The sequence below is a fragment of the Pseudophryne corroboree genome, chromosome 3 (genome assembly GCF_028390025.1).
Source record: "Pseudophryne corroboree isolate aPseCor3 chromosome 3, aPseCor3.hap2, whole genome shotgun sequence".
Classification (NCBI taxonomy): domain Eukaryota; kingdom Metazoa; phylum Chordata; class Amphibia; order Anura; family Myobatrachidae; genus Pseudophryne; species Pseudophryne corroboree.
Window position 1 is genome coordinate 677,803,423 of NC_086446.1, and position 12,729 is coordinate 677,816,151.

Below are 12,729 nucleotides of genomic sequence, written 5' to 3' on the forward strand. Positions count from 1 at the left end.
TCTTGGTATGAGAGTCCTTCAGGTGCATTTTGGCAAACTCCAGGTGAGCTGCCATGTGTAAGGCATCGTGTTCCGTCTGGCCACTCTACCATACAGGCCTGATTGGTGGATTGCTGCAGAGATGGTTGTCCTTCTGGAAGGTTCTCCTCTCTCCACAAAGGAATGCTGTAGTTCTGAGAGTGATCATAGGGTTCTTGGTCACTTTCCTGACTAGGGCCCTTCTCCCCAGATCACTCAGTTTAGAATACAACAAAAATGCAAATGAAGGGATCACTTCTGCACACACTTATGTCCAAATAAGACGAAGTAGTCCTGTATATAAGAATATTCTTTCCAACGCTGTTCAATGGTGTGGAATATCCTTCAATGGTAAATCCAATATCGATCTTAGATCCAACGTCCCTCAAAAGAAGAACATAGAGAGAACTGATCGTACAAGCCTGTCTTGTTTTTGTTCGTAGGGATGAGTGACTGTCACAAAGGATGGTGGAAGTCGTACCGTACTCACGTGAAAACGTGTCTGTACCTTCTCATAAAGGTATCTTTCATTCAATCGTCCCTTTATGGATCCCAAGTGTGTACATAAGGGTCTGTCAGATCCTCCGAAAATGAGAAGAACAGGAGGGGGTGACACGGGTACGACCAATGGTCTAGTATGTTTAAGACAAGGCACAACTATCCCCTTTTTTTATCTTCAAAGTTCTGCTCCCTTCAACACATAAGTATATGCGTACCGTACTCACATCCACACAAGTGATTCAATGTATATCAAGGTCTCTTTCAATCCTGTATCTTTATCCTCCCACCGACTTCAAATATCCCAATGGTCACAAATGAAAATCAAGAAATAAAGGTAGGGCGTACCAGACTTACAGTAAGATGCGCAGGGACATGCCCATAACGGTATCTTTAATCTTCTCGTTCTTGCTGCCCTCCATGTATTCTTCCAAAGCTCATGTGAATTCGGTAATCTTTACTAATGGTTGGTGGGTAATTGTGCTGTGTGGTGGATCATGTAGGCCAGTGGTCCTCAATGCACCCCAACGGTCCAGGTTTCAGGTTTAGTTTAGAAGGCCGGCCAGCTCTAGGAAGAGTCCTGGTGGTTCCGAAATTCTTCCATTTACAGATGATGGAGGCCACTGTGCTCATTGGGACCTTCAAAGCTGCAGATATTATTCCGTTCCCTTCCCCAGATTTGTGCCTCCAGACAATCCTGTCTTGGAGGTCTACAATTAATTTTACTTTATGCTTGGGTTGTGCTCAGACATACACTGTCAAGTGAGGGAACCTATATAGACAGGTGTGTGCCTTTCCAAATCATGTCCTTACCACAGGTGGACTCCAATTATACCCCTTTCACACTGCACAAATAACCCGGTATCGACCCGGCATATTGCCAGGTCAGCACGGGTCAGTGTGCGGTGTGAAAGCGCCAAGTCCGAATTCCCGGGTCGCCTGACCCGGTAACTCAACCCGGGTTATAAGCAGTGTTATTCTCGGTTTGAATACCGGGTCAGTGGCTGCATAAACGGATTTACTAGATAGGGAGAGGCGCTGCGGAGATGAGCTCATCTCCCAGCGCCGCTTCCACCTCTGCCCCCCACCGCTATGGCAACCGACCCGGCATATTGCTCATTGAGTGGCCCAAACTTGAATCTGATTGAGCATCTCCAATGTCGGATCCCACCCGGGAAGGACCGTTTCCAATTCTCGGGTGGGATCCGGCATTGGAGATGTGAAAGGGGTATTAAGCTGTAGGAACATCTCAAGGATGATCAGTGGAAACAGGATGCACCTGAGCTCAATTTTGAGCTTCATGGCAAAGGCTGTGAATACTTATGTACATATGATTTTATTTTTTTATTTTTAATAAATTTGCAAAAATCTCAAAAACATTTTTTATGTTATCATTATGGGGTAGGGTGTGCAGAATTTTGAGAGGAAAAATGAATTTATTCCAGCTTGGAATAAGGCTGCAACATAACAAAATGTGGAAAAAGTGAAACGCTGTGAATACTTTCCAGATGCAATGTATGTATGTATGTATGTATGTATGTATGTATGTATGTATGTATGTATGTATACATAAACACACAAACAAAAATACACTTATGAGTCGATACAATTCGTGGGCTGAAATCTGGCCCATTTTGCACAAAATTGCTCGGACCTCTGACAGCAGCGGCTAGGAGTGCAGATGGCAGCGGCCGTGAGCGAGACGGCGGCGGGGGTAAGCTGGGCAGCAGGGATCGGCGCTGCAGGAAAAGAGGTGTCTGCGGGCCGCGGGGGAACATGTCTGCGGCGGCGGGGGAGGCGCTGCAGGGAGAGAGGTGCCTGGCCGGACGGCACAGTCTCTCCGCGCCGCCGGAGACATGTCCCCCCGCAGCCAGCTCCCCCCCGCGAGCCGCCGATCTCAGCTCCCCCAACCGCCCGCAGCACCGCTCGTCTACTCACCTCAATCCGACTTGTTTTCAAGTCGGATTGACTTTGTTGGAAAGGGGGCCAAATCCGACAGAAGCACGTGGATCGGCGGCCATTCCGCCGATCCACGTGTTTTCCGACAAGTCGGGAATTTCCGACTTGTCTGAAAAAAATCAGCCCCTATTGAATAGGTCAGAACCCCTTCCGACCTATTTCTGTCGGAAGCTGCCGTCTTTCCGACAAGACGGCAGCTTCAGACAGTTATTGAATACACCCCATAGAATCCGGGATAAGCTCCCGGATTTGTGTTAACGCCCGGAAAACAGGTTAATGTAATAGGTGAAGAGTTAAAACTCAAGGCCATCTTCCTTTTTCGCTCTCTTTAAAATTAACGGGGCCAATTAAATTCGGACCATTACTTTGCAGTAACTATCTAAGTCTATCTGGTAAGAAATATCCACGGTAGCGGCAAATTCAGATCAATATATTTAAGGACAAGAATCCTGTTTTCGTCATCAGCCTACTAGGGTACAATGGAATCAAAGCTTCCCCTACAAGAGGGATATATACTGAAGATGTTGTACGCCAAACATTCCATACAAAACTAGAATATCTGGACACAAACACTGAGTCTGCAAATCTGTGTGAAATATGGCTAGAGAACCAGATGACTGCTAGACACAACTGCACAAATGTAGACTCCAATGGGCTCTCGCGGAGACTGAAGATCCGGAAAATGACACTGAACTGCAAAAGCCCCCCAGACCTGAAGGCTAGCATCCATAGGTTGTCCAGTAACCAAATGGTGAAGGAACAACCTCTGTTGAGATGGTCATCATTTAAGTCACCAATATCAAGCACACCGGAATCCATCTCAGCCAGAGGCGTGTGACGTAACTACCCAGGAAGACCATCCAGGAGGATCCGAAAACAGGAACCTCCTCCTGCCCATGTAATTGTGCCCAAGGTAGTGGCTATCATGTATACGGCACCAACAGAAAAACCTGGGTGCCAGCAGAAAGCTGCGCTCTCCGTTTTAGCCCCTATCAGTCCTCTTAGGACTGCACTGCAGCATGGCTGTGGCAATTACTTATTTAACAGTTTCTTATATAGCGCAGCATAATCCGTTGCACTTTACAATCAGAACAACAGTAGTAGAACAAAACTGGGTAAAAACAGACAGACATAGAGGTATTAAGGCAATTGTGGTGAATAGATGGAGAAAGATTCTAAAATACTAAGTCCCAAAATGATTTGGTCAGGCTTCAAACCCAAACTGGATTCTCAGGAGTTTGAAGTGGGTCTGAAGAACCTTCAGTAAACATGCCCTTCCAAACAGGGTCATTGCCAGAAGTTGTAATAATAGCTGCATGCAATATGAGCAGAGAACCATTTGCAATTAAACTGTGCTAATGATTATTGCCCAAGCTCGGTCAAACAGACTGGCCTCGTTATGCAAGGATAGGCTCTGCAATCTTTGCCTGACATGACAGAAAAAAAAAAATTGGAAAATGTATACAATTTGAAAGAGAGAGAGAGAGAGAGAGAGAGAGAGAGAGAGAGAGAGAGAGAGAGAGAGAGAGAGAGAGAGAGAGAGAGAGAGAGAGAGAGCGCCACTACAAAGATAGACAAGAGCCAACAGAACAAAGTTACACGCCTCCAAGAAAGACATTCCCATCGAGAGCAGGGATCAGCAGCGGGAGGTGCCAAACAGCATCTCCTTAATCCACTCATAGCAGCCTACAGAAACAGCCTGTAGCTGTGGCATGACAGAATGTAAAGATAGATAATAAACAAAATAACAAATTAAATCCTTTTGCTACCATAGGCAGCCCTGTAATCCTGAAGGCACCTAGAGAAAAAAAAAAACCACACCAAATGATTCCCGCCATCAATAAGGGGGGGACTTATGTCATGAGTCAAACTGATCACATTGCTGCATAGTTCCAGCGACTCCTAAATAAATTATGTAGAACTAAAAAACATAATAATAAAAAATGGTGGCATTTTTAACTCTTACAGTGAAGAACTTTGAAAAACTTGTGAATATTTAATCTCCATTTCATTGATAAATCAGCCCTTTAATATTAATAATAATTTTATTTATATAGCCCTCTTTCTCCAACAGAACTCAAGGCACTTGATTTAATGATTGAAATAATAAGAATTTACTTACCGATAATTCTATTTCTCGTAGTCCGTAGTGGATGCTGGGGACTCCGTAAGGACCATGGGGAATAGCGGCTCCGCAGGAGACTGGGCACATCTAAAGAAAGCTTTAGGACTAACTGGTGTGCACTGGCTCCTCCCCCTATGACCCTCCTCCAAGCCTCAGTTAGGAAACTGTGCCCGGACGAGCGTACACAATAAGGAAGGATTTTGAATCCCGGGTAAGACTCATACCAGCCACACCAATCACACCGTATAACTTGTGATCTGAACCCAGTTAACAGTATGACAACAGAGGAGCCCCTGAAAAGATGGCTCCCAACAATAATAACCCGATTTTTGTAACAATAACTATGTACAAGTATTGCAGACAATCCGCACTTGGGATGGGCGCCCAGCATCCACTACGGACTACGAGAAATAGAATTATCGGTAAGTAAATTCTTATTTTCTCTAACGTCCTAAGTGGATGCTGGGGACTCCGTAAGGACCATGGGGATTATACCAAAGCTCCCAAACGGGCGGGAGAGTGCGGATGACTCTGCAGCACCGAATGAGAGAACTCCAGGTCCTCCTCAGCCAGGGTATCAAATTTGTAGAATTTAGCAAACGTGTTTGCCCCTGACCAAGTAGCTGCTCGGCAAAGTTGTAAAGCCGAGATCCCTCGGGCAGCCGCCCAAGATGAGCCCACTTTCCTTGTGGAACGGGCTTTTACAGATTTTAGCTGTGGCAGGCCTGCCACAGAATGTGCAAGCTGAATTGTACTACAAATCCAACGAGCAATAGTCTGCTTAGAAGCAGGAGCACCCAGCATGTTGGGTGCATACAGGATAAACAGCGAGTCAGATTTCCTGACTCCAGCCGTCCTGGAACATATTTTCAGGGCCCTGACAACATCCAGCAACTTGGATTCCTCCAAGTCCCTAGTAGCCGCAGGCACCACAATAGGTTGGTTCAGGTGAAAACGCTGGAACCACCTTAGGGAGAAACTGAGGACGAGTCCTCAATTCCGCCCTGTCCGAATGGAAAATCAGATAAGGGCTTTTACAGGATAAAGCCGCCAATTCTGACACGCGCCTGGCCTAGGCCAGGGCCAACAGCATGACCACTTTCCATGCGAGATATTTTAACTCCACAGATTTAAGTGGTCAAACCAATGTGACTTTTGGAACCCAAACTACATTGAGATCCCAAATTTCCACTGGAGGCACAAAAGGAGGCTGTATATGCAGTACCCCTTTTACAAACGTCTAAACTTCAGGGACTGAAGCCAGTTCTTTTTTGGAAGAAAATTGACAGGGCCGAAATCTGAACCTTAATGGACCCCAATTTCAGGCCCATAGACACTCCTGTTTGCAGGAAATGCAGGAATCGACCCAGTTGAATTTCCTCCGTCGGGCCTTACTGGCCTCGCGCAACTCAACATATTTTCGCCAATTGCGGTGATAATGTTTTTGCGGTTACATCCTTCCTGGCTTTTGATCAGGATAGGGATGACTTCATCCGGAATGCCTTTTTTTCTTCAGGATCCGGTGTTCAAACGCCATGCCGTCAAACGCAGCCGCGGTAAGTCTTGGAACAGACAGGATCCTTGCTGGAGCAGGTCCCTTCTTAGAGGTAGAGGCCACGGATCCTCCGTGAGCCTCTCTTGAAGTTCCGGTTACCAAGTCCTTTTTGGCCCATCCGGAGCCACGAATATAGTGCTTACTCCTCTCCATCTTATCAATCTCAGTACCTTGGGTATGAGAGGCAGATGAGGGAACACATATACTGACTGGTACACCCACGGTGTTACCAGAGCGTCTACAACTATTGCCTGATGGTCTCTTGACCTGGCGCAATACCTGTCGAGTTTTTTAATCATGTGGACGACTTCTGGGTGAAGTCCCCACTCTCCCGGGTGGAGGTCGTGCTGAGGAAGTCTGCTTCCCAGTTGTCCACTCCCGGAATGAATACTGTTGACAGTACTATTACATGATTTTCCGCCCAGCGGAGAATCCTTGCAGCTTCTGCCATTGCCCTCCTGCTTCTTGTGGCACCCTGCCTGTTTACGTGGGTGACTGCCGTAATGTTGTCCGACTGGATCAACACCGGCTGACCTTGAAGCAGAGGTCTTGTTAAGCTTAGAGCATTGTAAATGGCCCTTAGCTTCAGGATATTTATGTGAAGTGATGTCTCCAGGCTTGACCATAAGCCCTGGATATTCCTTCCCTGTGTGACTGCTCCCCAGCCTCGCAGGCTGGCATCCGTGGTCACCAGGACCCAGTCCTGATGCCGAATCTGCGGCCCTCTAGAAGATGAGCACTCTGCAACCACCACAGGAGGGATACCCTTGTCCCTGGTGACAGGGTTATCCGCTGATGCATCTGAAGATGCGACCCGGACCATTTGTCCAGTAGGTTCCACTGGAAAGTCTTGCGTGGAATCTGCCGAATGGGATTGCTTCGTAGGAAGCCAACATTTTTACCCAGAACCCTTGTGCATTGATGCACTCTTGGTTCGGTTTTAGGAGGTTCCTGACTAGCTCGGATAACTCCCTGGCTTTCTCCTCCGGGAGAAACACCTTCTTTCTGGACTGTGTCCAGGATCATCCCTAGGAACAGAAGACAAGTCGTCGGAACCAGCTGCGATTTTGGAATATTGAGAATCCAATCGTGCTGCCGCAACACTACCTGAGATAGTGCTACACCGATCTCCAGCTGTTCCCTGGATCTTACCCTTATCAGGGAATCGTCCAAGTAAAGGATAACTAAAATTCCCTTCCTTCGAAGGAATATCATCATTTCGGTCATTACTTCAGTAAAGACCCGGGGTGCCGTGGCCCATCCCTACGGCAGCGTCTGAACTGATAGTGACAGTTCTGTACCATAACCTGAGATACCCTTGGTGAGAAGGGTAAATTTTGACATGAAGGTAAGCATCCTTGATGTCCCGAGACCTCATGTAGTCCCCTTCTTCCAGGTTTGCAATCACTGCTCTGAGTGACTCAATTTTGAATTTGAACCTCTGTATGTAAGTGTTCAAAGATTTTAGATTTTAAAATCGGTCTCACCGAGCCGTCTGGCTTCGGTACCACAATAGTGTGGAATAATACCCCGTTCCCTGTTGCAGGAGGGGTACCTTAATTATCACCTGCTGGGAATACAGCTTGTGAATGGCTTCCAAAACTGCCTCCCTGTCAGCGGGAGACGTCGGTAAAACAGACTTTTGGAAACGGCGAGGGGAATATGTCTCGAATTCCAATTTGTACCCCTGAAAATATTACCTGAAGGATCCAGGGGTCTGCTTGCGAGTGAGCCCACTGCGCACTGAAATTCATTGAGAACGGGCCCCCACCGTGCCTGAACTTGTAAAGCCCTAGCGACATACTGAGGGCTTTGCAGAGGCAGAAAAGGGTTTCTGTTCCTGGGAACTGGCTAATCTCTGCAGCCATTTTCCTCTCCCTCTGTCACGTGCAGAAAAGAGGAACCCTTTTGTCCGCTTGCCAACCAGGACTGCGCCTGATAATACGGCGTCTTATTTTGAGAGGCGACCAGGGGTACATCCCCTTTTTTTTTGTAAGGCAATACTTCCAAATGCCGTTTGGAATCCGCATCACCTGACCATTTTACTGGTAGAATTGGACAACGCACTTATACTTGATGCCAGTCGGCAAACATTCCGCTGTGCATCATGCATATATAGAAATGCATCTTTTAATTGCTCTATAGGCAATAATATACTGTCCTTATCTAGGATATCAATATTTCCAGTCAGGGAATCCGACCACGCCAACCCAGCACTGCACATCCAGGCTGAGGCGATTGCTGGTCGCAGTATAACACCAGTATGTGTGTAAATATATTTTAGGATACCCTCCTGCTTTCTATCAGCAGGATCCTTAAGGGCGGCCATCTCAGGAGAGGATAGAGCCCTTGTTCTTACAAGCGTGTGAGCGCCTTATCCCCCCTAGGGGGTGTTTCCCAACGCACCCTAACCTCTGGCGGGAAAAGGTATACTGCCAATAACTTTTTAGAAATTATCAATTGTTATCGGGGGGAAACCCACGCATCATCACACACCTCATTTTATTTCTCAGATTCAGGAAAACTACAGGAAGTTTTTCCTCACCAAACATAATACCCCTTTTTTTTGTGGTATTCATATTATCAGAAAAGTGTAAACATTTTCCATTGCCTCAATCATGCAATGTGTGGCCCTATTGGAAATCACAGTTGTCTCTTCACCGTCGACACAGGAGTCAGTATCCGTGTCGGCGTCTGTATCTGAGGTAACGGGCGCTTTAGAGCCCCTGTATGAGACGTCTGGACATGCACAAGCTGAGTAGCCGGCTGTCTCATGTCAACCACTGTCTTTAATACAAAGTTGACACTGTCACGCAATTTCAACAGTACATCCACTCAGGTGTCGACCCCCTAGGGGGTGACAACACTATTACAGACACTCTACTCCGTCTCCACATCATTTTTCTCCTCATACATGTCGACACAAACGTACCGACACACAGCACACACACAGGGAATGCTCTGATAGAGGACAGGACCCCACTAGCCCTTTGGGGAGACAGAGGGAGAGTTTGCCAGCACACACCAGAGCGCTATATATATACAGGGATAACCTTATATAAGTGTTTTTCCCTTTATAGCTGCTGTATTGTTTATACTGCGCCTAATTTGTGCCCCCCTCTCTTTTTTAACCCCTTTCTGTAGTGTAGTGACTGCAGGGGAGAGCCAGGGAGCTTCCCTCCAACTGAGCTGTGAGGGAAAATGGCGCCAGTGTGCTGAGGAGATAGGCTCCGCCCCTTTCTCGGCGTCCTTATCATCCGTTTTTCTGCATGTTTTGGCAGGGGTTAAATGCATCCATATAGCCCAGGAGTTATATGTGATGCATTTATTTTAGCCATATAAGGTTTTTATCGATTTATTGCGTCTCAGGGCGCTGCCCCCCCAGCGCCCTGCACCCTCAGTGACCGGAGTGTGAAGTGTGCTGAGAGCAATGGCGCACAGCTGCGGTGCTGTGCGCTACCTTATCTGAAGACAGGATCGTCTTCTGCCGCCGATTTTCCGGACCTCTTCGCTCTTCTGGCTCTGTAAGGGGGCCGGCGGCGCGGCTCCGGGACCCATCCAGGCTGAACCTGTGATCGTCCCTCTGGAGCTAATGTCCAGTAGCCTAAGAAACCCAATCCACTCTGCACGCAGGTGAGTTCGTTTCTTCTCCCCTTAGTCCCTCGATGCAGTGAGCCTGTTGCCAGCAGGTCTCACTGAAAATAATAAACCTAAACTAAAACTTTCACAAAGAGCTCAGGAGAGCCCCTAGTGTGCACCCTTTCTCGTCGGGCACAGAAATCTAACTGAGGCTTGGAGGAGGGTCATAGGGGGAGGAGCCAGTGCACACCAGTTAGTCCTAAAGCTTTCTTTAGATGTGCCCAGTCTCCTGCGGAGCCGCTATTCCCCATGGTCCTTACGGAGTCCCCAGCATCCACTTAGGACGTTAGAGAAATATGTTGTTATGGAAGTGATTTTCTAGGTATTTTTGGAATAAGATAGAACATACAAGTAGAAATCCCTTACACTAATTTGGCAGCCACAGTCACAAAACGCTTTTATTTCATGTATTTTACCTGAAGATGACACTATCCTCAGAGCTCCCTCCAGAAAACGCAGAATGTTTTAGGTCAAGGGTACAGTGATTGAATAATGATCCAGATGCAGACAAGTGGAAGATTTCCTCCCCTGGATGATGGTCTGGTATGGCATTTGTGACGACAGTAAATTTATTTAAAAAGGCTCTGTAAAGCAAATTACATAACAGTTTCAGAATGTATACATCTGCACTGAAACATGAAATATAATCATTGAAAATGCTTCAACAACAAGAAAAAAAGAAAAAAAAGAAGAGGCTTTTGCTACTTACCGATAAATCCATTTCTATGAATCCACTCGGGAACACTGGAGATCTTAGACAGCTGGGATGTGAAGGATGCAGACCGGAGGTAGCAAAATCCATATGGTGTCTATTAATATTTGAGCAGATTCAAGGTGCAGCTTTGGAAAAATTGTGCTTGTAACTGTATTCAAAAATAAAATAAAAATGCTCCTGCATGAGTTGTTACAATGACGACCCATTGCTGTATTCTGGGGGGAAAAAATAGATTTATTTTTTTTCTCTTTCATCCACTAGGCGACACTGGAGATTTTACACAGCTGGGGTGTGACGGTTGCAGACCAGAGGTAGCACAATCTAAAAAAATTATGCACAGCTGGCTCCTCTACCTTCACACCCCCCTATCCCTCCAGGTTGAAAAATAGACAGAGAGAAGAGGGAACATGAAAAATCAAAGCCGTAAGGGAAGGAACCAACCATACCAACACGTCAAAAAGCAACCAAGAATTAATAACATATTAAGCAAACGGTTTTAACAAAATTTAGAAGAACACGCAGGCTGACAGCACCGAGGCGGGCGTGCAGTGTTCCCGAGTGGATTCAGAGAAATGGATTTATCGTTAAGTACAAAAATCCTCTTTTCTCTTTCATCCATTAGGGGACACTGGAGATCTTAAGACAGGTGGGGACGTCCCAAAGATACTCCCATGGGCGGGAGTGCTGTCCGAAGCCTGAAGAACCAAACGTCCAAAATTTGCATCTCTTGATGCAAACGTGTCAAGCTTGTAAAAACAAGTGAACGGGTGTGCTGATGTCCACGTTGCAGCGCTGCAAAGTTGTGTAGTGGAAGCTCCTCTAGCCGCAGCCCATCAGGCTATTACGGATTTGGTGGCACCAACCAGAAAAAGGAATTCTCTTACCACAAGCAATATATGCTTGCTTGCTTGATAGCTAGATACAACTCTCATGGATCCGTGCATGCCTATCAGAACACGGTAAAAAAAAGCAGGTCTGTTTTATTTTAGCATTTTTTTATGATTTGTATTTTTTCACGGCAGTGTTTGGCTTTTGCCGGCAGTGTTTGGGAATTACACTTTTTAGTAAATTACCGAGTTCTACCAAATAACAGGCGTATTTGACCGATGGTGTATTCATTCGTAATTTTTTTCTTTGAGTTCCAAAAAAATACAAATGCCCTCATCACTGCCGAGATTTGAGTTTAGTAAATTCCCGAGATGACACATTGAAGAAAAAAACACCATCTCGGTCAAAATCGGGAGCTTAGTAAATTTCCCCCCTTGTCTGAACTTCCTGCATTTTTTCTTGTTTAATTGCATCACTCGTATAGAAGAACCACTGCTGCCTTATATTTTTTAGAACACCGTTTTCTAAAATGTTCTTACACAGAAATGTAAGGAAGGACAGGTATGAGGAAATGTTTGGTGATAAACATGATTCAGCAGAGTTGGTAGATGAAGACTTAGAAAGTATTATGACTAAACTAGAGTGGGCACTTATTAAGGCAGGCAAGATTTGGTGGGAGGTAATAGCCCTGGAAAGATATCCTGCTGAAGAAATAATACCTAGAGGGCTTAGGATAGACTAACTACCCACCTTTACTAATAAATCATCGGCCTTTGAAGAAGAGTGGCTTCGAATCATTGATTCATACTCCATGTCATTAATGAGATTGATTGTCCAAGATAGAAGTAAAGAGTTAAAGGAACTAGAGACTGAAATCGAAGCATTAAGGATCACGGTGGAACCACTCGTGGACTTACAGAATTACAAAGAAATGGAACAAGAGATTGTGGATAAAATTGCGGAGAATGAGAAGGAGCTTATGCAAAAGAAAAAAAAGAAATATGATAGAGATATGAATGATTTCAAAGATGGGGCTCAACATCTACAAACCAGGAAGGAGAGGAACTTCTTCAAGTCCAAAGAACCCTAGGTTTGAGACAAAGGAGGACTGGGATATTCCAGAATGGAGACAAAATCTGAAAAGTCTACGGTACAGAACAACATCAAGAAGGAACTCGTACAGAGAACCATGGAGACCAGCAAAGAATTGGAAATCTAGGGACCGACAGGAACAGTTTATGAGAAGACACCAGAAGAGAAAATCATATGAAATATACTTCCAGTTATAGAAGACCCTACAGACCGACCTTTGAAGAAAAGGAGAGGGGAAGAGAACAAGAATATGCCAGGGGACTTACCGCATCAGAGTTCGCAGTGAGAACATGAGAAAGA

At 45.8% G+C, this 12,729-nt stretch overlaps 1 protein-coding gene across 3 annotated transcripts in view; it reads right to left on the bottom strand.

Annotated features, from left to right (window-relative positions):
- The window catches only part of SLF2 (SMC5-SMC6 complex localization factor 2), a 317,833-nt gene that overhangs the window by 106,244 nt on the left and 198,860 nt on the right, over positions 1–12,729 (bottom strand). For all 3 annotated transcript variants that reach the window (XM_063961913.1, XM_063961915.1, XM_063961914.1), the window contains one exon: positions 10,211–10,378. In XM_063961913.1, coding sequence (XP_063817983.1) covers positions 10,211–10,378 — 168 coding nt within the window. The remainder of the gene's footprint in view (positions 1–10,210; positions 10,379–12,729) is intronic.